General features: G+C 44.9%; 1 protein-coding gene across 10 annotated transcripts in view; it reads left to right on the plus strand.

Annotated features, from left to right (window-relative positions):
• SH3PXD2A (SH3 and PX domains 2A) overlaps nucleotides 1–23,629 on the plus strand; it is a 242,460-nt gene that overhangs the window by 165,640 nt on the left and 53,191 nt on the right. For 7 of the 10 annotated variants that reach the window (XM_063163269.1, XM_063163270.1, XM_063163261.1 and 4 more), the window contains one exon: nucleotides 7,018–7,149. In XM_063163269.1, coding sequence (XP_063019339.1) covers nucleotides 7,018–7,149 — 132 coding nt within the window. Of the gene's footprint in view, nucleotides 1–3,121; nucleotides 3,141–3,219; nucleotides 3,351–7,017; nucleotides 7,150–23,629 lie in introns of those variants that run through there. The other 3 variants (XM_063163268.1, XM_063163264.1, XM_063163267.1) reach the window with 3 other exon arrangements.

A 23,629-nucleotide genomic window follows, 5' to 3' on the forward strand; every position in this document is an offset into this window, starting at 1 on the left:
ATGCTGCCCAAGCTCTAGCTGAGGTTATGGACCTGCTCCATGAAGTGGAGACTCTAACCAAGACATTAAATTGGTTTCATTTTGTACTTTGTAAAAAGATGGGTGCCACACAGCCACACCCTGGGAGGTGCTGTGGTGGGACTCCAGTTTGGTCACCCTGCCTGCTGTTAAAATCCTTGGCCGGTCTGCTTTGTGCCTTGTGGAGGGATGGGAATGCATTGCACCACTGAGCAGGACTAGGATGAATGCCAGAGTATATTGGTGACTTCAGTCTGGTGGAAGACCCAGTTTGGCAGCTGTGTGAAAATCTCCAAGCAGTTTAACAGATTTGTGTGCAAAATACTACTTAAGTATTCCTAACTGTTGCTACCTGTAACCTAGTTGGTTGGAATCACTGTTCAGAGAGCCAACTTTCCAAGAAGGAGTGGAAAGAGGACTCAACTTTTTACTTTCACGCTCCTGCCTCTAATTTTTCTTGGCTTTATTTTAAAACCTAGCAGATCAAAAATAAAAAATAAAAATCCCGAGACCAATAGGCTCCACTTGGCAAAGGTCAGCACTGAATTTTTCTGTTGGTCAGGATTTTGTTGGAAATGCTGCTGAGGGCTGTAAAGAGGGAAGAACTGAACTGGAGCAGCTGCTTGAGACAGCTCCTGCCATTTACCACGGGCCAGGCTCATTCCTGGGGTGCTCCCCATGGGGGCTGTGTTGTGCTGCTGGTTTTAGCTCTGTGTCACACACACTCCAGGGCTGGAAGCCACAGTCCACAGTTAAAGCTGCCACTTGTCCCAGACTCCTGAAGGCTCACCCAGATCTTGATTCTAGGAAGTAACAGAAAGTATTATGTGTGTCTTATGGTGGGGGATGAATCCAGGCATCCGGTTCATTTTTTGCTGCTATGATTGCTGATCATAGTCTCTTCTTGGTGGCAATGTGTGCTGTGGGCATGGGCCCCCTACAGCTGTTTGTAGCAGCAAGGCAGGAGGTTGGGAGAGACTTAGTGCAGCTCATGGAGTTACCATCTAGACCAGATCTTGGCATGTTTAGCCAAAAAGATAGCAAGAAGGGCTAGAGTTTTGGCTACTATTGCCCCATGTCCTGAAAGGCAGAGCACATGAGCAAGGAAGGTGGATGGTTGGATGGATGCTCACTTAGGGAGAAACTTCTTGTACATCAATCACAGCTGCCAGCCTGGGGTGAGAGGGTTTGCACACTGACCTGGCCATTGCTCAGTGCATGATGCTCAATCTTGTTTTATTTTTTGGGCTTTGGAACAAGGTTTTAGGCTAAACTTCTCTGGCTTTGAGTCTTCTGGATTACCTAGGTGGTCAGATCCAAACCATTCCCTTTCTGCTTTCCACCCATCTCTATCTAATAGCAGGGTGCCACCTGCTTCTGAAATTCTCTTCTGAAAATGCAGTAGAGTGTCTTTGTGCTTTGTAGAAGAGCTACCTGGCCAGGCTCAGGGAAGAACTAGAGAAAGCACAGTGTATTAATAACCCGTTTGATAAAGTTGCCCAAATGTTTGTTTTCTTCTATAATTGGCAATAATCCAGACCTTGACAGTGGATTTGTCCTGAATTTCTGACATAACTGTGGGAGGTGATAAACTTTTGTCTCTGTCCCAAAAGCTTTGTGGCTCAGAGCTGCTACACAAGAGCCTCTGAGCACTGAGGCTAAACACTATTAGGATTGGGAGGATTGCTATCTGGCAGGAGGGATGAAGATGAATCCCCTTCACTCACAGCTTGTGGCAGTAGTACTCTTACCTTCAGGAATAATTGAAATATAAATACAGTCTGAGTTTTGGTAAGTGGCAACAGGGCTGTAGTGCAGGAGTATCTAGGAGATGAGTCAAAGCTCCGATTGTTTAGGGCACACAAAGAATAAAAAATGAACAAAAATCCTAAACACCAAGACAAAAAAAAAAAAAACCCTCTCACTGAATAGAAGAGAGATCCTAGACTGGGAAACACAGTTTTGATCTGAATCCATGTTGTCCCCATAGAGATTTGTAGCAGGCTTCATCAGTCTCATCTCACTGCTTACTCTAGGAACTGGTTATTTTAAGAACTGCTTTTCCAACACTGCTGAGATATGATGAACTCTTGTGTACTCTCACATGCATTACATGGCAAAGTCTGTTTTATCTTGTATGCAGTACACACTTAACCCAATTTTTAGATGGAACTAAGCTCTTTATCTTAACACAGCTCAGGATAAATCACGGGGAGAAGGCTTAAAGAAAACATGCAATTTTAATGTTTATTTCTTATGTGGTCCTTCTGATAAGAAAGAAAAGAGGTGAAGTTTTTAGGGGAAGAAATTCCATGTATTTAGAGCTGGGTTTATTGCTGTAAGATGTTAGACTGATCTGAGGATTTTAAGTAGGCTTGCTGCTATTCTGGGCTTTTTTTTTTCCCTTCATCCTTCCCCAAAAGGAGTTTTCCAGAGATACATAAAAGTTTACCCTTCAAGAACTGGCTTTAACAAGAAACCGCAGCTCTAGATCCAAGCTGCCACAGTTACTCCTCCCTGTGTGTGGAAAAGTGCAGAGCTGTGCCATTATTTTATGGCATGCCAGGACACTGGGGGCCGTGGGTGCCAGCCAGCCCAGCGTGCAGGCTCTGCACGTGTCCCCAGCAGCTGTGCCTGTGCCTGCACCAGGGCTGCACTACCTGCAGTTGGTGCTTCAGCTGTGACTCACCCTCATGGCGTTCACTGGCCGTTTCTGTGGTTTTGGCTGCTGCTGCAGCACTTCCATTGACCAGCCCAGTATTAATTCATTTAGTCTTAATCTGTAAACATTTGATTGATAATCATGAAAGAGCGATATAAAAGCTTGTGCACTGTATGGATTAAAAGAGCAGACATGTTTATAGCCCGATAACAGCAGAGTAATCTGGCAAAGATCAGGAGTCTCACATTCCCATATCCAGATGATTTTATTTTTGGAGTCCAGTTGGTGGTTTTCATTTTTTGGCTATTGCAAAACCATCATAGGTCGTAGCTGTTGCAACACAGGAGGAGGAGGAGGATGATGTTGGAGCGGACGTTCTGCGCTCTTATTTAGGAGGCTTCACAGTAGTTGCTGGTCTCCGAGTGCAGCAGGAGGAATGATGCTCCCTCCTCGCTGCCTGGTGAGGGGGACAGGGTGCAACTGTTGTCACTTAATAGTGCCAGCTGCGAGGGGCATGGACAAGCTCCAGTGACATTCCTGCTCCGCCCCAGGAAGAGCAGTGCTGAGGTGAGGAGCGGGAGGATTGTAAAGTGGAGCCCTATGGAGAGGAGGAGGGGTATCCTCAAGACTTTAACCGGGAAACGGACTGGAGGCAAAAAGAAATGGAGAGGCAAGCAAACTCTTATTTCAGCCAGCAATCTGTGCTCTGCTCTGGGGAGGGCTTGCAAGTTGGAGCTTAACCAAAACACTAATTCTGCTTTTTTGGAGGGAAAGGAGGGGGGGGCCTCTACCTAGCACATCAATGTTATCCTATCCTCTGCTCTCCATTTCTCCTGCCTGGGCTGAAGACACTTTTAAAAAAAGTAGGGCTGTTGTGTCAGGGTGGCATTGCAGCTGCATGTGAGCTTGCTGGGGAACTTGTGCCACGCTGCATCCCTGTCCCCTGGCGTGCTCACACTGAGCAGGCTGCTACTCTTCAATGCATGCTGTGTCCTGTGGTACAAATTAGACCTGAACTAATTGGCAGGGATGCGGAAGCGCCCAGGGCAGCGGGTGTAATTGGTGCTGTGCTGCCTGTGGTGTTGCCTGTCTTGTTCTTTTGAATCCCCTTTGGAGAGTCTGACATAGTGTAGCAGCAATGTTGTGGGCATCCTGAGTGTCACTGAGCAGTAATTCATCTAAAGCTTGTGGGGGATGGAAGGCTGAGGAGGGTTAGAGTCCCTTACTCTACTGACTGTGCCTGAAGGGAATGTAGTAACAACCCAAACCAGGCTACCCAGAAAATGGTTAAAGCTTTTGGTTACTGGAAGGAGTTATTTCTCTGTCTTTTCCTCCTCCTCTTCTTCCTTTCTTTGCTCTTACTGAAATCCCCATTGTGGAGTACCTAATCTTGGGTGACCATCACTCCAGGAGCCACAGGGAGCCCACGCCTTGAAAGGGGGATATCCTCTAGGCATGATCTGCTGCAGCTGTAAATGAACACGTTTGTTTGACCTTGGTTACTTCCTAGAACAAGGAATTTATCACCCTATTTTTTTTTGGTCTTAATAGGAGCCCTGTAGCAGTTATACAAGCGTCTGTTAAAACAATCTCTTGATTGTATGTGTTCCTCCAGCCCCTGTAATGACAAAGAAATCCTCCTGCAGTGACTACCTTATCCAAGGCAGGGCAGAGAAACCCTGCTGGGTTTCAGATATGAGAATGCAGATATAACCTATCTTGCCAAACTGTTTTAAGTGCTTTTTTTTTTTTTTTTTTTGAAGCAGAGTTGAGAGGTGGATTTGAAGTGCTGATTCTCCGTGTTTCCTGGCAAGGGCATTCCCCTGGCACACAGTCCCTGGCGTGTCCCTGTGGCTGCTGGTGGGGTGTTTGCCAGCCTGGTCCTCTCTTTGTTCCCAGCAGGGACACATGCACCACATGAACACTGCTCCTGCCACCGAGCCAATGCAGTCTTTTGGATTTTTTTTTTCCTTACTCCAGTCCCATGAAAACTGCCTAGTAGGTTGGAGGAAAGAAGGCATTTGAGTTGTTGGTTTAGCTTCCTGCATGTGCCCTGCTCCCCTTGCCACTGTTTGGTCCTTCTTGCCTTTCTACACACTGAATTCTCTGCTGGTGCACGTGCATAGACATAAGTCCATGACAGCTTTTGTTTCTGGTTAAAAGCCTTGGATTTATCTCAAGACTAAAACAAAGTAGGGGTTGTAGGTATTACCAGCCTAAGCAGGTTGAAGGAAGATTATAATGCTGCTGGATTCTGGACTGGAGAAAAGACTGTGTAGGAAACAGTGTGAAACAGGGGAAATCATCTCATTGTACTCCAGGTAGCCCAACTAGCACTGGTTTAAACCAGAGTGCACGAGTCAGGTTGACTGATCATGAAGAGAAACATCATGCTGATTTGGAATGGATAGCTGTGCTGAAAATTTGTATTATAAATTTCTATGTTGTCAGTTCATGGTCTTCTCCTCCTGTTCCTGCTACTGGCTGGGGTTCAACAAGCTATAGAAAAGCTAAATCTCTTAAACACAAGCTTCTAGAGGAGATGACTCCTCTTTAAAGAAAATTAACTTAGGTAATTTGAGGAGAGGCAGAGGCATGCTTAGGGAGCAAGGAAGTCTTCTAATTTTCTGGGTTTCTTAAACCTGGTCCAAGGGGAGGCATTGTGATAGTGTTTCCTTTCAGGAAACAGTTGTATTAATTGCCTTTTTTCTAGGATTTTCATTTCACAGGATGCTGTTTTAATGGCTGATGCATTCTTTACCTCTTTCTTGGCAGGGATGCTAATTACTTGTCTGTAGAATCACTTTGCATCTCCAGTCCAAACACATATGAACATGCTGAGTTTGGAAATACAGCACCCAGCATCCTGTGCTTGGTTGTCAGTCCCTTGACTTTTCTGGTGGACAGTTTCAGACCATGCTGCTTCTTTCTCATCTCTTGTAGCCAATTTGTCATCAGAAATTCAGGAAAATCCAAAGTCTGCTCCTGGCTGTGTCCCTGTTGTGTAAAATGGGACATTCAGCAAGTTGTGTATCTGCTTCTGTCCTCCCTTTTATTTGGCATCTTAATCCAGAGCGACAGGAACTGCCTCTTAACATGTAAAATGTTAATAGTGCCAGTGTCCCAAACTGCTCTAATTGAGAAAACCTGTAAAATAATTTTGCATTAAGGTATGTTGGCTCTTACAAAGTAAAGACCTAAACGGAGAGGTTCTTATGACTTTTCAAGGCGGTTTCTAGGCCGAGCCCAGCCGGTCTGTGCCCGGCTTTGGGAGCGCAGGGTCTGTTTGTGCTGCACTGCAGAGCCGAGATGCAGCAGCCCGAGGGCTCCCTCCACATCTGGCACTGCGCTGTGCCTGCCTCGTGGCTCCACCTCGAAATGCATGATTTCGGTTTGGGGGTGAAAAAGTCAGAAATAATACTAATAATAAAAAAAAAAGAGCAGCGGTGTGGGGGAAGGGAGGGAGGAGAGCGTTATTTTGCACCTTTCGTGGCCCCTGTTGGCGTGAGCGCCTGCTCTCATTCATAAATGGCTCTGACAGCCGAAAGCCCTTGCTCGGGAGAGAAACCAAACAAGTGGGGGCGGCTGCGAGGGCTCCAGAGGGGCGATGGAGAGGGGGAGCCGAGCCCGGTCCCGCCGGGGAATGCGGAACCGCGGGGCTGCCGGGGCAGGGGGCGGCCGTGTGTGAGCACAGATCTGGCGCTATAACTTTTTTTCTTCTTCTGTTTCAAGTAAACACTCTTCCCCGCCCTCCCCTCGCTCCCTCCACCCCACCTCCCTCTCTTTCAGCCCCGCTCATGTGTTTCTATTTAAGGGCTGCAGTGCAGACGAATATGATTGGCATCTACAGCCCCCTCTTGACTTTCAGCTCAAGCCTTTAGAGTGGAGAAGGAGCTGAGCCGCCAAGGGGAGAGCTGTTTCTTCTTTGGGTTTACTGGGGGGATGGCTCAGCTGTGGATTTATACTGCTTCTGCCCAGGATTTTTTTCTCTGAATGGGAGCAAGCATTGTGGAAACCATGTTGGGAAGAGGTTTATTTTCAGAATCCATCATGAAACTGTGCAACTAATTCACTTTTTTGGCTCCTTTTTGTATTTTTTTTTCCTCCCCTTTTTTCTTGTTCTTCTCTCCAATGTCCCTCTGTGCTGCTGGGTTGTGGGCCAGAGGAGGCTGTTTCTATATGGCCAGCCATTTGGGGACATGCTGCGAGCCAGGGTTGTTTGCTGATTCGCTTGGCTCTGGTGACAAGTTGGCCTGTTGTGAATCGGATGGACGGAGGTCGCTCTCAAGGAGCCATGGCTGGAAGCTGGCTTACGGCTTGCTTTTTCCCTTCCCCAGGTGCTGATGCTAGCTCTGAACCCATGATCCTGGAGCAATATGTGGTGGTGTCCAACTATGAGAAGCAGGAGAACTCTGAGATTAGCCTCCAGGCTGGAGAGGTCGTGGATGTCATAGAGAAAAATGAAAGCGGTAAGTTGTATTTGCTGCTTTTCCCTCTTCTGATGGTCTGATTTTTGCATTTGTTCCTCTGCTTTCAGTTTCCTCGTCACTACTTGTTAGCTGTACGTTTGCTCCATCTGGTACAGTTACTATGTCTGGCAGAGGATGTTGAAGTTTTTCGTTGTTGATTTGGGCTGGGGGCCAAATGTTGCCTTCTACTGTAAGAATGTTTCATAGGTTTTGTGTGTTAATTAGCCAAGGTATGCTAATGGAAAATGAAGGTGATGGGGAGAAGGATCTGCAGCTAATGAAGCTGATGTATAGTAGGCTGCTATAGCTGCCCTGCTGTCTCTTCAAGTTTCTGTCAGTATTTCCATTACTAACTCCCCTTGCAGAGGATTTATAGGATGAGTGTTTAAAAATTGCTTGGGATGAAACTTGGCTTGACAGCTTAGCCCGTGGCCCAGAGCTCAGTAGGGAGGGGAGAGAATGTGCGTAGATAAATACGTGGCCATGCGCAGTTTCAAAACTTCTTGCAGAAGTGTGAATTGGGGAATTTTGAAGCAAAGAGGCGGAGGCTGTCATGTAAAAGCAAGATGAAATCCCATTCTGCCATGCGTGGAATAACCAGTTTGCACTTGGAAAATGAGATTTTTGGCAAGCATTTGTATAGATTTCTTTTCTGTACTCGAACTTTTCTGTACTTGAACAAAGCCTGGTAGCTTTGAGTTGGGCAGAACACATGCAGGAGACTGTGTACGTGTGAGTGGTTGGAGTGGCTTAGCAGCTGGTTTGAATAACTGCCTGTCTTCAGCAGCTCCCCTCCTCCTCTCCAGCACTCCCTGTGTATTACTCCAGAGCTGTTGTCCAGGACTGGTTTCCAGCCCACTCGTGACTTGTGTGTCCTCATCCAGAGGAGCTGCTGACATTTGGATCTGTTCAAGCCAAGGCTCACATTGTGGTGCCTACATATTCAAGGCACTTGCCACTGGCAGGCTCTGCAGTGTGCTGGGCACAGCAGAGCCTGGGGACACTGGGCCACTCTGATCCAAGGCTCAAATTCAGCTTTCAGAGCTCTGAGTCAGATTATCCACAGGGATGACCATGCATTGTATTTTTTTTCTCCTTCTTTTAATGGAGCGGGGATTTCTCTGTTGTATGAGAGCCTCATGCTTGTTTGGCTCAAAGTGATACAGTCATTTGCTGGCTGGTGATTTTGTGTGGAGTCCAAAAGGATTGTGTGTGGCAAGGCACAGGGTAGTGTGGACAGAAATACCCATCTCCTGGGTACTGACTATCACTTACAGAACTAATGGAAACCAAACTGCTCATCTGCCCCTTAACAGCAGTAGTTTTGATTGAAGAGGGAAAAATGTCTTCACTTCTTGAACTGTGTCTGGCCTAGTGGACAAGCATCCTCCCTTCCAAGCCTGTGGCTTCTCATTGTCAGTAGTGGGTGTCCCTGCCATCAGAGCAAGTCTGGTTATATTGTGGCAACTTATATTCCTATTCATGGTATCCTTGTACTGGGTAATGGCTTGTGGAGCCAAGGGAATTAATTGGGCTGTTAAATAATACAAGAAGTGTCTGAATTCCAGTCAGAGTTCCTTTGTGTTTTCATTTAGTGTGGCCTCTCTGCCTTGCACAGTTCAGACCACATTGTATTGAACCACATGGTATGCAGAGATAGAAATTGAGAATGTAGGGCTCAAATTAATTAGGTGGTCCTGGAATGGGACTGTTCTCAGGGAACATCCTTGAATTTGGATTATACTTCTTAAAACCATATTCTGATGCTTGGCAACCAGATTCCTTTCGTAAACACAAAAGGAAATTTAAGCCTGGAATTCCATGCTGTGATTTTGCTCTTATATATGTACAAAATAAAGATATCTATATCCTTTAAAAAACCCATCAGATAAGCTCATAAGTCACAGATTGGTGATGGAGAGAGCATCACTTGCTTGGATGCCTTTTTTGACATTTCTTGTAGGGGGCTCATGATTTAGCTATTCCAATAACAGGACTCCAAACTGTCTCTTAATTCTGCCCTAGGTTAGGGATACCACAGGAATGACTTCAATACTGTATCTTGTCTCTTCAGCTACAAGAGTCTCTTCAGCTGAACCTTTGGATGGCATGTAATGAAACTAGCAAAATTTTGTCAAGAGTCAACTTTCAGAACATATGAATTATGGCTTGAATTTGAGTATCTGCTTAGTGTAAGCAAGCCAACCTAGCAGATGTGGTTATGACCTCTAAGAACATGGGGATATAATTTCCAAGAAAATAAGGTTATTGGGCTATGCACATGTGTAATGCTTCATTTGACTGTATTGTTATGTTGACCTTTTAAGTGTTGTGAAGCTCTACCTGTGATGTATAAATGAGGCTCATTCTTCTAATCCATACAAAGGAGATGCAAGGTGACTTGGATGTCACTTGCAGCAGGGACAGTGTCTTCAGTGAAAGGAAGGAAGAGGTGCTGGACAGCTTGTTAGCTGACAGCTGAAAAGTGCTCTCAGACTGGACAGTGTGTGTTGGATGTGATGTTGGGCCAATATTTTGAACTTCCTTGTATGTACAGACATGTATATAGCATATCATGTCTGCTTTGGGTGTTTAACTGTACTTTGAGGAGCTAAGATGTGTGAAGACACACAGATGATTGTTTCATTTTAAAACCTTGCCTGAATAGGGTTGCCTGCTGATGCCAAGGACACTTAAATGGTTCTTTTGTTTTCTGGAACAGAAAAAGCTTTAACTTGTCTTTGTTGCATGGCTTTCGTAGGAAAGAAACACCTTCTCTTTTCTGGTCAAATGTCCCTATGTTTTTACACAAGGAACCTCACAATCAGTTTCCAAATGATGGTGCACATCTCTCACCTGCTGGATATTTTCTTCTGCACACTTCTAGGGCCTGAGCTAGAGTCACCATCTTTTCTGATGTTTGCTTCCAAGTTGTGTGCTTTCCTGAAGGACATAAACTGTGCTTGTTCAGAGCCCAGTGTATAGGGCATAGGTAGAAGAGGGGGAATATCTGGCATTTGATTTATTGAAGTCTTATCTGGTATTTCATGAAGCTTCTTTAGCTTCACCTTAAGTGTGTCATGCTTACTGTATAGTATTGCTCAGTGTTAATTTTCTCATATAGGAGAGGGGCCTTGTCTCATTTGGCTTTCTCTTTCACTGAAAGAGTTGGACAAGTTGTCCTCATTATTGTGCTGTTGGACATTATTTGAAGTTCAAACTTCTGTCCATTATTATGACTCAGGAGCAAGGTCAGTGTAGTATATGCAGTGAATAACTTCCAAAACCCTTAATCTGAGTTGTGAAGCCTTTGGGTCACTATAACCTGGTTGTTGCTGCAATTATTGTGGAAGCAAGCCTTGCTAGACGTAAATAAAGCTGTTGTACTTCAGAACAAGTTATTTAGTAGTGTACCACCTCTCAGACTCCAGCATTTGGTTTTTGCAGCAAACACCTATCTTGGCTCAACAAAAGTTGTCTTTCATACCTTAATTCTGTTTATAAGATCAAAATACCCAATATGCCTGTTGTATCTGATGAATACTCATCTCTTTTTTTCCTTAGCTGGGAGGAAAATCTGCCTGTAGAAATGGTTACAAATGCATCAGGAGAAAAAAGGAGGTTTACAGTCTCTACAGATGTTGTCTGGAAAAGAGCTGTAGTTACAGGGCTTGTGTTTCTTGCTAGAAGTGACTGTGATTTTTTTAAAGGCATGGTGTAATCAACCTGCTCTGTCCAACACTATCTAAACATTTCTGAGCTGTTTCAGAAAAACTATGTGAGTAGTTGACGTAAGTCCTGTCTGTCGACTACATAGGCTTCTTTTAAACCTTAACCCAAAAAGGCCTCCTGGAATGACTTAAAAATGTATTTCTGTTGCAGAAAAAATAATGTTGTGACTTTAAAGCAGGAATCTGACAGATTTCTTTAAGGTGAAAGAGGGAGGGCCAGAGCAGCTCCCTCTCTGCCAAGTTTTGCATGGATGTGGCTTGAAATGGTCAAGCTATAAACTGTGTCGGCAGTGTTTGCAATGGAAAACCTGACAGACAGTGAAGTATGAGCACAGTCCCGAGCCCCTCTGCCTCTGCTGCTGCCGCTGTGCCTGCAGGCAGGATGGGAGCTCCTTCCTTGCAGCCCCCGGGAGCCCTGCCTGCGGTGGAGCCGACGTGGGACGGCGTTCTCAGCTGGGCCGAGCCGGGCTGTAGCCATTTCCTCTGCAATTACATAACTGCAGACCAATTTTCAGTGTTACGGTACATGTAATACGTAAAACAAGGCTATTATGGTTAGTGTAACTTTATCAGGGCCCAAAGGAATCGCTGGGAAGGGAGGCTGCTTTTCTCTCTATCTGGGCTGTGGGCTTGGCGCTGAGGAAGATCTTTGCTCATCTGGGAGTCCTGGCTTAGAGGTCCTGGGACTTGCTGGCTGTCCACACAGTGTCAGGAGATGAGTGTGTGCCTGGCAGTGTCCTCTGCTGCACGATTTGGTTTCACTGGTGCTGCTCACTGGCTGCAGTCAGGGCCTGGGAGAGGGACACAGAAAGGCCACAACTCTGGGGCCTTGGGGATGCAACTCTCAGTTCCTGGGGATGCACTGGCCTCTGTACTGCAAGCTCCCTGTTCTTAGATTGAGGCCTTTTGGAGTTAGGCTTCTGCCTCTTCATGGGGAGCACAGCACCCTTAATTTGAAGGTGTTGCTTTCCAGGGTTAAATGGATTTATTTGGTACCAGAAGGAGCCATTACTTTCATGGTTAACTGCTGCATCTTGGCTGAAGGCACACCCTTAAAGTGTTCTAAGTAGAAAGAGAGGAACAGGGTTTCTTGCAACTCATGGACCAATCTCGCATCTCTATATTCCTTCTGCCATGCCTGTTTTGCAAGTAGCATTGATTTTTAGTCACCTTTCTTTAGTGTTGGTCAGGCTTTTTTGTTTTAAATGTTGTAAAGATCATTGTTTCTATCTTGCATCTACTTTTTTGCTGGTCTACCTCTTTCTCTAGGTCCTTGTCTTCATGATCCCCCCTCTATACACAGAAGGGACTGTGTGCACTGCTAGAAAATGCCTCTGAGCGTTAGTATTGTCATGTAAAAGCTGGCCAAACCCAGTACTCTTCTGTTTATTCTATCAGATAAGTGGCAGTCCAGCAGCTTTCTAGGTTTCAAATGTGACTGTAGCTCTAGACCAAATTGCAAAAGCAATTTCCTAGTTTGCTTGTGAATTGTCAATAGCTTTGCATCCGCTGGTCAGATGTGCTACCAGACACAGAAATTGCCAACACTGTGCTTTATTTCAGGTGCAATTGGTGTGTGTTGGCTTCCTTTAGAAAGTGAGGGGTTTTTTTTCCCTTCATGTAGCATTTCAAGAGAGTGTAATTCACCAGATATGATGCAGGACTTGATTTCTGTTTGTACACTCAGCTTTGCCCTGCTGTTTGTTCTGAGAAATACTTCAGTTCTCTGTGTTTCCACTTCTTCCCAGTGTGTCTGTGTATTTGAATTTGAAGCCTTGTAAGAGACCAAGGTCATGATATAAAAAGTAAATACTCCCTCATACAGGAGCCCCTTCCCTTCTTGGTCAGTCCTTGAGCTGCGCCTGGAATTTGAGAAGAAGCAAACACTTGTGTAGGTTGAACAGTTTTCCTCTAGCACTTTGGCTTTATCCCAGAGGACAGGTTTAGGTGAGTGGCCCCCACTAAGTACCTGGGACATCTTGTCCAGCTGCTTCTGTATGTGCCAGTGTTCATAACTCTCTGACAAGGAGGGCCAAGTTCAAGGAAGGGCCACCCCAAGCCCCTGTTTAGAAAACAAAGGTGCGTATTCTTCAGTGTGCATTCTGAATGCAGGGCTGCCTTGCCATGTGTCCTGCCTTCCTGGCACCAGCCCAGCAGCAGAGGTTACTTGATCCACTTATGAATCAGTTCCTGCCCTGCTGCAGTTTCTGTCCAATGTGTGTACTAATGCAGTCAAACACAGGCCATCTGAGGAGGCAGGGTGGGTGATTCGGAATTTTTGGCTAGGAGTTACTGGAAAGTTGTTTAATGTCATAAAAAAACAGTGTTTGCAGAAGTTCTCTCTCCAAACAGGGACGATGCTGGCAAAGCAGAGATGCTTTCCTCCTTCAAATGTTTGCAGCTCTGGGCTGGAGAAGGGCTGCTCTGGGCAAGCAGAGCTTCAGAGCTCTGAGGAGGGATGCTCAGTGGCACTTTCTTGTCTCACTGCAGCAGTGTCTTTGTCTTCAGACTTTTTGGAGGCACTGATCAAGCCTGGTTGTTCTTTTGCTTTGTTCTGCTTTGTTCTGCAACAGTATAAGCAAAGCATCCTGTTGGTGCATCTGGTTGCAAAGGATGGGTTTTATTTTCAATTTTAGCTGTCTTGGAAACTGCTGTCTCTGGAAGGAGCCTGGGTGCCTTGTTTTAAAGTAGTCAATGGAAATGGAGTATTGATAGGAGGAACAGGGACATCTGCACTAACCCAGGTTCTGTGCTGGCTCCAAGGGAAGCCTGGGACAAACTTGGAGCAGAGAGGTAAAACTGGATGTGATGATTTGCTCTAGCCAAGTTCTCCTGGAAATTAGCTCCTTTCTGGGAATATAGTGCCTGACCAACCCTGCAAACAGGCACTCCCTCTTCCAGTGGCCTGTTTGCTAAATGTTGAATGAGAAAATTTGCACTCACACCAAAACAGCTGGGTCAGCAGGAGATGAGGAGGAGCCCTCCCTCCTCTGCTCTTGCCCTGGGGAGCCCAAGGGTGGGGTGACACTGTCTAATGACTTTAGCAGATGGAGCGAGCTGGAAGCAGCCCTTGACAGCCTACCCTGAGCTCTCTGGTGATTGTTTTGTGAGCTATTTTCTGAACACCTTTTTTCTTGCCTTTTCCTTGTCTGGTTGAATTTTTAATTCTGTGCCTCAATAAGGAGGATGCCAGCTGCTTTCTTTTTCTGGCTGTTTTATTTCAGCAGCCAAAACGTGTTGGTATGGCTGAAGCCCTCTTTTGATTTTCCGCAGTTAAACTTGAATTTACTGTGCCCAGAAAGGAATCATGCCACAACACTTCTGAAGTAGTTACCTCTGAGCTGTAGTTCAAGACTGCCCTGTACATGGGTTTGAATAATGAGGGGTTGGGACTGAAGTTCCTGGGCCTGCATATTGCTTGACCACCACACCAGCTTGGACTGTTGCTGCATAAAACAAAATTCCTGAATTATGAATGTTTTGTGATATTTATGTTGCTATCTTGTGATGTCTAAATGGCTTCCTCTGCCCCACTTAGTAACTTTCATGGCAGTTTGTTTCTGTTTAAGAGCTTGGCAGGCAGTTCTGTGTTGGAACCACTGCAGGGTTGTTACTACTCTGTTAGTTTTGTAGTGGTCCTCTATCACTGTGGAAAATGATGTTGTTCTCCACTGCCCCCTCTGAAATACCTATTGTTTTGTGACTGTGCCAAGGGATTAAGGTGGGCTCCTGGTTTTCTGCTGGTGCTATTTGTTCCAGCCCTGTGACAAGGGGAGAGTGTCCCTTTAATTGTGCTGTGACATTTCCATCTTTTCTGGGAAGCATTTCTGCATTTCAAAGACATCCTTGCTTGGTTTTCCTTTGCCCAGTTTCAAATTGCAGTTGGTATTTGCTCTGCCTCCTTGATGACAAGCTCATTAAGAGCTTTTGAAATATGTCTGTCTGCTAAAACCCTGCCCTTTGCAGTGCCTCCTTTGGCTGGAGCTTTCCTGGGACACCTTCTGGAGCTCTGCTGCTGGGGGAGTTTTGCCTGTTGGGATGGAGTCGTTGACTGTGGCTTGGGTTATCGAGGTTCCTTCATTTGGGAGCAGTTCAGTGCCACACTAAAGTGACCTTTGGTGTGTTTATAAAGCCTTGCAAAGGTAACTAGTACTGGTGTTCTCTTGGGTTTGTAGTTGAAGGTTTCAGAGTAGTAAGAAACTAATTACTATTTTCCAAGCAACACTGCCTCATTTCATTCCCCTATGGAGGGAAAAGATGGATTAACAAGTTATAGGGACACAAAAAATGTCATGGGGTCATGTTTCTCTAAAGCATTCTCCTTTTTAACACGACCCATCAGATCCCTTTTATGTAGTGTTCACTTTTTAAAGAGTTTTAAAGAAACATCTCTCCAGATTAAGACATAAAACAGCTTCCAATTTGAAACTGTCCCTCTAGAACATATTTTTTTCAAATGTTTTGGGCTGCAATGTGTGGTTTATATTCATTTTTCTAGTCTTATTCCCATTGTTTGTCTTAATCTTGAGCAACTGGTGTTCTGACAGGGCTAGTTCAATTATGTGAGGGTTTTTCCATTTTGTGGAGACATCTAAAGTCCAACCACTTTGACTTTGGCATTCATTTTTCTTTTCTTTAGCTGATATCATGCCTCTGTGGAACAGCTTTCACACACCTCTAAATTTCTCACAGCTCAGGAGAAGGGTGATTGCTGTGACTGGGAAGTCACCAGGTATATTAAACATTTATCTCTAGGGCTGGATTTTTTCCATGCTATCTTGTAAGCATTCCACTGAAATAAGCAGATTCCCTTTTCAACTTCTGTCCACCTGGCTTGAGTAGAACAATGTACTACTCATTTAATTGTGGTTAGATCTCCAATCTAGTTGTAGGTTAGAGGATATCATCTACTTTTCTCTGATTTCTCAAGAAATGGGAATTGGAGGCCAAAGAGAGGAAGGAACTGCCCTGCCTCACAAGTGCCAGCAGAGCAAGCCCATTGCTGGGGCCAAGCCCTCACACAGGCAGCAATGAAAGAGGTTCTGGTTCCCAGGTCAGCATGTGAGGAGATTTTTCTTGTCTCCAGACACAAAAAGTGTATTTCAAAGGAGAAAAAAAGATATCAATGCCAGCCCTTGCAAAGATTGTTTCTCTTCTGCATCTGTTTTGATTTCTCCAAATCCAAGGCACTGAGACCATCCCCCCAGACCTCCTCTAGGAGCAGGAGGGGGAGCAAGCCTGTCTGGGCTTCATATTTGCCAGCTGTGGGCATGAAATGTGTTCCAGGATTTCTGAGACTGCCCTGTTAGTCTGTCTGCTGGGGAGAGGGTGGGATGTGACCACTGAAACCACAGACCTGAAGACTTAGGTGTGCATAAAGGCACTTCAGCTTTGGAAAAACAGGGCATGTTGGTAAGGGTGGAGGAGCAGTGGACACAGGCTTTGCTGCCTTTGAGTTTGCTGTACAACACATCCAGCTACTCCTGAGCAGTAGGATATCTACCAGGCTTCTGAAAACTTCAAATCTGAAATTTCCAGCTGCCTGCAAGTTTCTTCCTCTTTCCCTTCTCATTTAACCCTCCTCTGATGAGACTTCATGCTCAGGCAGAGAGTTAAACTCCCCATTTCTCCTGCATACCCTGTTTGGAGCCCAGGATGGCAGGCTGGAAAGGAAAAAATTTACATAGCATCCCCTTTTGGAGCCTTTACTCATTACCTACTCTGTTTATGCAGTCACTGCCAGTTTCAGGACCCTGAAACCTGCCCCAAGAAAATCTTTCCAAGGAAAATCTGCTTTTTATATTAGAATGCATAAACTTTCTAATGATTGAGTTTCCTATATCAGCCAAATAGGTCACCAGCTCAGCACTGCTGCAAGAAACTACCTGGGGCCAAGAAGATACAAGTATTATTGCTGAGGCCTTCCAAGGAGTCCCATAGTTACCCTGTGAGCTGCATTCCTTTGGATGTGACTGCTTTAAAAAAAACAACCAACCAAAAATACCTAAAAAATAATTTATTTTTAATTATTTCATGAATTTGTGCTATATCAAAGTTCCTTTTAAGAAAGCAGGTTGATGAAATGTCTTTAAAGAAGTCCCCAAAATACTGAATTTAATGCATAATAACTGATGTTTTCTGCCCTTTGTTCTAGTTAATCAAGACAGTAATTATACACAAAGACTTTGGCTCTTGGAGTGACTTTCAGGCCTGTTTTTCCAAGTAAGAAAAAGACTGATGGTGCATTTTTGTTGTGTCAGATGAGGACAAGATTAATAAAGGATGGAAGAGATTTTTTTCTCCCAAGCTGCACAGCAAATAAGCAGTTCCAATAATACTTTGGCAGGAAAATGGAAGCTTTAATCATTAGCAGACGCATTTCAGTTACGACCAGCAACATAACTCCATGCTTTTGGTTTTCATGTTAAAAAGAGTTCAGTTTTGCCACAAACCAGTTTCTTGTCCATCTTCAGATTTAGCAAAACCTATAGGAGTAATTGCCTTGTTTAGGATTGCCGTAATACAGTGAGGTTTAGGGGGTGGCTTGACAAAAGGGCGCATGTTGGCTCTTCCTATCCACTCCCCCGGGCTGGGACATCAGACTTTCTGGCATTGTTGGTGGAGAATTTAATTATTTTTTTGGTAGAAAGATGTTGGCTTGTGGCTGGATTAACCAGAGCAGTTCTAGAAGAGGCAGCAGATGAGATGGGCTCTCTTGGAGCGCTGTTTTACTGGCTCGCTTCTTGTTACTGCATTTGCTGGCAAGTTCAGGTTTTTGTATCTTGTTACAGTGTGACTTCATCTGAAAGTTGCACGTGCAGTGGGACATCACTTTATTTCAAATGAAGCTGGACTGCAGTTGTATTGGCAATGTAGTCAAACTTCATCTTGGTGATAACAGCAAGTATTTCCCAGACCTCACTTGGGTCTGTATCTCCCATTTTTCCCTGCAGTGTGAATGTGTGCTGGGATGCCCTGATGTGTTGCTTTGAAAAGCTGTTGTGATTCAGCTGCAGAACTGTCTCCAGCTGATCTTTCTCCCATGACATGCACACCCTTTCTGGTCAGCGTGCTGCTGGGATTGTCTGTGATGCAATCCTGTTTCCCAGCCCCTGGAGAGAAAGGGCAGTGCTGGGTGCACCCAGGCTGCAGACTGAGCTTCACTTTGCTCCTTTGTTAACCCACCTGCCGTATGTTTGTTAAAGAATCACAGACTGGTTTGGTACTTAGAGAAAGTTGCTTTCTCGTGATTAGCAGCAGCCTGACTAGCCAGACCAATGCTGTCAGGCACACATCTGTGCTGATGAGGGTAAGGTGACACCTTCATGATTTGATGTCCAGGCCTTGAGGTGCTGTGCTGGCTCTCAAACTGTGACCATATGTGCAGGTGAAATGTATCCTTCTTAAAGAATGATAGCTCCCAGGGACCAAACCTGGAATGAAGTTGGAATGACGTATTCCATGGGCTGAAACTGAAGTTTTGAAAGCTCTAAACATGATTCCTACTCAAACACAATGGAAGTGATGGGGAGGGTGTTGCATGGTAAATCTCCATGCAGTGGTGACCCTAAGGTTGGAAGAACAGCATCTAACAGTAAACCTGAATCATTGGCTTGAACGTTGGTAGGTTCAGAGATGACACTTCATTCTCCCACATGGACTTTCATGGCTGTTGGATGTTACTGGAGGCCTCCATGCACGAGGAAGAGCAGAGCTGCTTGGAGAGACTCAACCCAATTGTCTTAACTGAGTATTGCTGGAGATTTAGTATGGGTAATGTGAACTTAGCAAGATCCATCACTGACCATTGAAACCCTAGGATTAAACTCAAGGGCAGTTTATTCAGTGTCCTGGAAACCACTCTGAAGAGTCTGCATTTCTGGGTGTCTGCAAGGACAAAACTGCACACACTGACTCATGTTGGGGAAGGTGAATCTTGCTTATTTGCCTGAAAACAGGATCAAGAGTCTGAGGGACAGTTAATTTGATGTTTTGTTATTAATTCTGACTAAAATTCCTTACTGTTACTGAGAAGGAAATGCTCTGCAGAGTATGAAGAACTAAATTACAGGATGGCTGTAGGCTCAGAGTGAGCTTGGAAGTTATTCCCTTGCTTCAAGTAGTCTGTGACCAAGATGTCCTTGAATAAAAGTAGAATGATCAGAAATAGGACGTTATTTTCCTTACCAGGCAAATGGGATAACTGAGTCCTGTAGAAAATGCCTCTTGCTCCTCCTGAACACAGCAAGCAAAACTGGTTCCTGTACCAGCTACAAGTTAAATTACACGCTTGGTCATTCCAGATGTCTTTGTATTTTTAGAGCTGACTGTACACTTCCTGGGCTGTTAGCCTGTTGGCTTTAAAATAAGAAGTGAGCTTCTGGGGCTGGCGTGTGAACCTTTCCACTTCACTGAGAGCTGGGAATTTAAGTATCTCTTTCACAGAAGTGTCCAGGTTTGAGAGGCAGCCACATGAAAGGACATTGCTTTCCCCAGGCCACCCCAGAGACTCCCAGGCTAACAATCCCAAACAGAAACCAGCATCCCACAATAAGGACACTGTCTGCAGAATGTGCATGTGGGATCTTGGGATCTGAATGGTTCTGGGGATGTCTTGCAAGATCCCTGCTGACACTGGTTTAAATTTGACTCTGGATACTGGGAATTGTTGTGTAGAGACATTTGAGGGAAAACGCTGGTGGTTTCAGACAAACTTCCATTACAGATGAGATGGAGCCACCCTTTGTAATGCTGTGGCAAATGCATCACTGTGAAGTGGCTTCTTGTGCTGTGGCACAATCCACCTCCTTGCATGGTGCACTTGAGTTGCCCAAGGGCCTTTTTTCCACCAATTCTGTGTAGATGTGGCAGAGGCTGAGTGCTTGGGCATGCACTTGCCTTTGGCAAGTGTGTCTTGGAGGCACTGCAGTGACAGGAATTGAAACAGTGACTGGGCCAAACTCACCTGTGCCTCAGCAATGGCTGCAGGCTGCCAGATGAGCTACTCTGGCATCTGCAGACAAACAGTGCCAGGTCCTTGGTACATCAGGAAAACCATCTGCTACAGCTGAAACTTGCCAAACCTACTAATTCTTCTCCATATTCTCAAATCTTATAATCCTTCCTCTATTTCCTCTTTGCCTCTTATTTGGGCAGACTCCTGAATGGACCACTTGAGTGGCCCCAGGTAAATTTGGTGGAAGTTTAAATGTGCATGGAGGGGGAGGGAAGATCTGAAAGGAGGATAACTGCGGGCAGGTGGAAATTAGTGACTTCCTTCCTGGGTATCATTTATTCTGCTGTGTCTCTAGTTCCTTTTCACTGATCTCCTATACCTTCTGTCAAGAACCTAATGTGATTAATGCTTTTTTTGTGAAAGCTCAATCCTTCTCTAATTTCTTCTGTCAGGAGCGCGTTCTAATCTAAGGAAATGTAACACAGCATGTTCCTCAGTTTAAGGAAATCAAAGTACTTTGTTTCTTTGGGACTGAAGTTTTACTTTAGCCTTGACAATGTGATGCTGAGGCATTTTTCTCTAGCTGTAAAGCTGTGCCATCATCAGGTCCTGGTGGATGGACTAGAATTGCACTTACAAAGTAGAGCTCTGGAGTCAAACCATCCATTGGTGCTTGATGTGTTTCTTTTGAGTTGGCAGGAAGGAGCCTCAGTTGCTGTAGTGAAGCCTGACCTAGATTGGTAAAAACACCATCACTTCAGAAAGCAAATTTCACAACTTTAGTCACAACTGTTCAACTGAACCTGTAATTGAGGTCAGAACTATTTGTCTTTGATTTCTGAAGCTGCACAGTCCTCCTTTCTGGGAGAAAGTGACCCAATAAGGCAAGTTCCCCTGAATGCTCACCAATGGCCAGCTCACACTGGAGATAGACAGCTTCTATTTGTAATGCAACAAATAGCTATAGAACAGCAGAAGACAGTACAGCTAGAAATGTAAAGTAACTCAGGAGCTTTTATTTTGGTGCTACATACTCCTTTGGAATGTATCTGTAGCCCTAGCATATCCAATTGGTAACAAGCCCTTTGCATGTTTTTGGAGAGTAGAGAGAGAAAATCTGTTATGAGCAAGCCACTGTTTTCTTCCTTTTGAGATTTTAATGTGGGATAAAAAAAGAAAGATATATGAATGATTCATCCCACAGGCTGTAGTGTTAATCCCATGAAGTTTATGTGAGCAGTGTGTGGCCAGCATCCTTGAAAGCGGTCCAGGTGCATTAGCTGTGGGAGGTGCTGTGTGGCCCGAAATGCAAAGGATAGTTTAAATCAACTTCTTTCTTTCCTGATGTCTGCTACTCAGATGTATCCTTCTGTCATGCCCTCTTCTCTGTTCCTTAATTTTTCCTTCTTGTGCTCTCTGCTGTCTGTGTTGTCTTTTAGTATGGAGGAGGAAAATGAGTTGCATTGCTGGTCATGTTTTCCATCCACCTTTCTCTGCTCTTTTGCTGCTTTCTGTTCAGGAATGCCAGCACTGAGACAGTGATTAAGTGATTGACTGGACTTTTTACAGTTTTGCCAGTAAGTTGGTCTGGATATCAGCTTTGTTCAAGTCAATAAGTGCTCCATGATCATTCTAGTTCTTGTAACTGGGTGCCCAGGTGGGGATGATATTCGTGTGCACCTCTCCATCTCTCAGGATGGACCATATCAGGGTTTTGTTTAGTTGGGTGTTCATACAGCTTCATAACCTTCCCTGAAATGACTGAGCCGTGCCTCCTGTCCCACGCACAGGACAGAACATGGCATGGGCACGCCCGTGGCGGCCCAGGCCGTGCAGTTCACAACCAGCAGGCAGGCAGCTGGGCCCAGCTCTGTTTGGGAGCTCACAGAACTCATCAGTAGCAGGAGGCCCCGGGGCGCGTGGGAGGCTGAGCGCTGTTACGCGGCTATCCTGGTTTGTTTGGATTCTCTGCTGTCCAGGGCTGGAGAACTTGGAAGTGGATGCTGGCAGAAGCGAAGCCTTCTCACAAGACTCTTGCTCTGTGCTCGGAGAAGTGAAGTCACGTTGTGGAGTCTAAATCCGTAGTGGAATTTGATGATGTTGGTTTAAAGGGTCCAAAAACCATGGTGGAAGTAGGTTTTAAAAATAAAAATGTAAGGTGTTGACTAGTCAAGGACTGTGGAGATACTAGTGGAGTCTCTTCAGCAGGTGCTTTCAATTTCTGTTTGGATTTTTGGCTGTCCTCTTCTGTTTCAAAGCAATAGTATTTTGCTGGTGGAATTTTGCCCAGAAGTGTTCAGAAATTACCATTTGAAGGCTGGTAGAATGGATTTCAGAGGCAGAGGACTTTACAGCGTGACCAGGCAGGGGCTGAAGAGCTGGCAGCAGTGTAGCCTTGCTGTTTCTGCTCAAGACCAGTTTCTGAATAGGTGGCAGCCACTCTGGAAAATCCAAGTACAGTTCCTTATGAAAATGAGGAGCAGGCTTGGGATGAGGTTGGGAGCAGAATACCCAGCCTCCCTTCAAAAACCTGCATTTTTCACTCTCAACTTGTCATGAAGTTGCTGTTTCCCAAAACTGTATATCTTCTGTGCTGCAGAAGGTCCTTGGTGGGCAGCATTGGTATGAAATGATCAGTGTTTGCTCCAGTTTATTCTGTGTTGCATTTTGTAGTACATTCTGCTGATGATTCTCACTCTTTTATTAGCTTTCTATAGTATTCAAAGGAATAAACTGTAAATGTCATATGGCTCCTGAACTACACTCAAACAGCTACACATGGGTTCAAGATGAGAAATTACGTTTCCAATCCAGACTTTCCCAAAATAGGAATGTGGGTTGTGCTCTGTCTAGCGTTTTGTTTTGAATAGGAGACTTTTGGTTAATGTCAGTCTTTGAGGAGAGGAAAACTGTCAGATGTCACAAGATCCCAACTGCTCTTTGTAGAGTGACTGCAGCCAAAGACACTGGAGTGTTGGGTTTCTGCTGAATTTGAGTGACTTCTTAATCATGTGGTGGCAGCATCAAGGTTTCCTGGCCAAAAAAAAAGGATAGTAAGCAAAAACTGATGTGTCCTCATAGTAATTTGCGAAAACAAATAACATTTCCTAAGGTGGATGCAGCATCTGCAAAGTTTACTTGTGGCTGTCCTTCAGCTTTCAACCTCCAACCCCTACTGAAACCAGTGACTTTTTACTGTTATTTTGGGGGTGCAACCATCTTTTTCCCCATCAGTTTCTTCTCCCTTCCACTTTTTTGCAGGATTTCTGCTATTTTAGCCCATAGTGATCCATTTTGAATATAATCATGGATTTGATGCCTTTCTGTGGAATATGACAATTTCTTTGTGGCCTCAGTCCCCGAGGCCGACTGAACAGCCTGCTGGCTGTTTGGGTGGGGGCAGTACATGTACACACACAGAGGCTGGGGCTCTCTGTAGTGAAGGGAAGTAGCCCCTTCTCCCTGAAGCTGAATGATCTGGAGTGTGTTCCCTCAAGGACAGCTCACTGTGAAGTGGCTTCTTTTACTGTGGCACATATCCAAGCCGCTGTGGAAGACCCAGGCATTTCTACTGCTGGCTTTGGCATGCCAAGAGTAAAATTTTTTGAGCTCAGAAGGTTTGTCTTTATCCTTCTCCTCTTCAAAGATTGCATAATTAAAAACAAACAAACAAACAAACAAAAAACCACAAACCAACAAAACAACCTAAAACCAAACCTGTGAGTGCAGATAGGTATTATTGCTGGTTTCTTTACTGTAACTGGGATATGTGGTATTCTGAAAAGAAAATAGT

This window comes from Melospiza melodia, chromosome 9 (assembly GCF_035770615.1).
Source record: "Melospiza melodia melodia isolate bMelMel2 chromosome 9, bMelMel2.pri, whole genome shotgun sequence".
Taxonomy (NCBI): domain Eukaryota; kingdom Metazoa; phylum Chordata; class Aves; order Passeriformes; family Passerellidae; genus Melospiza; species Melospiza melodia.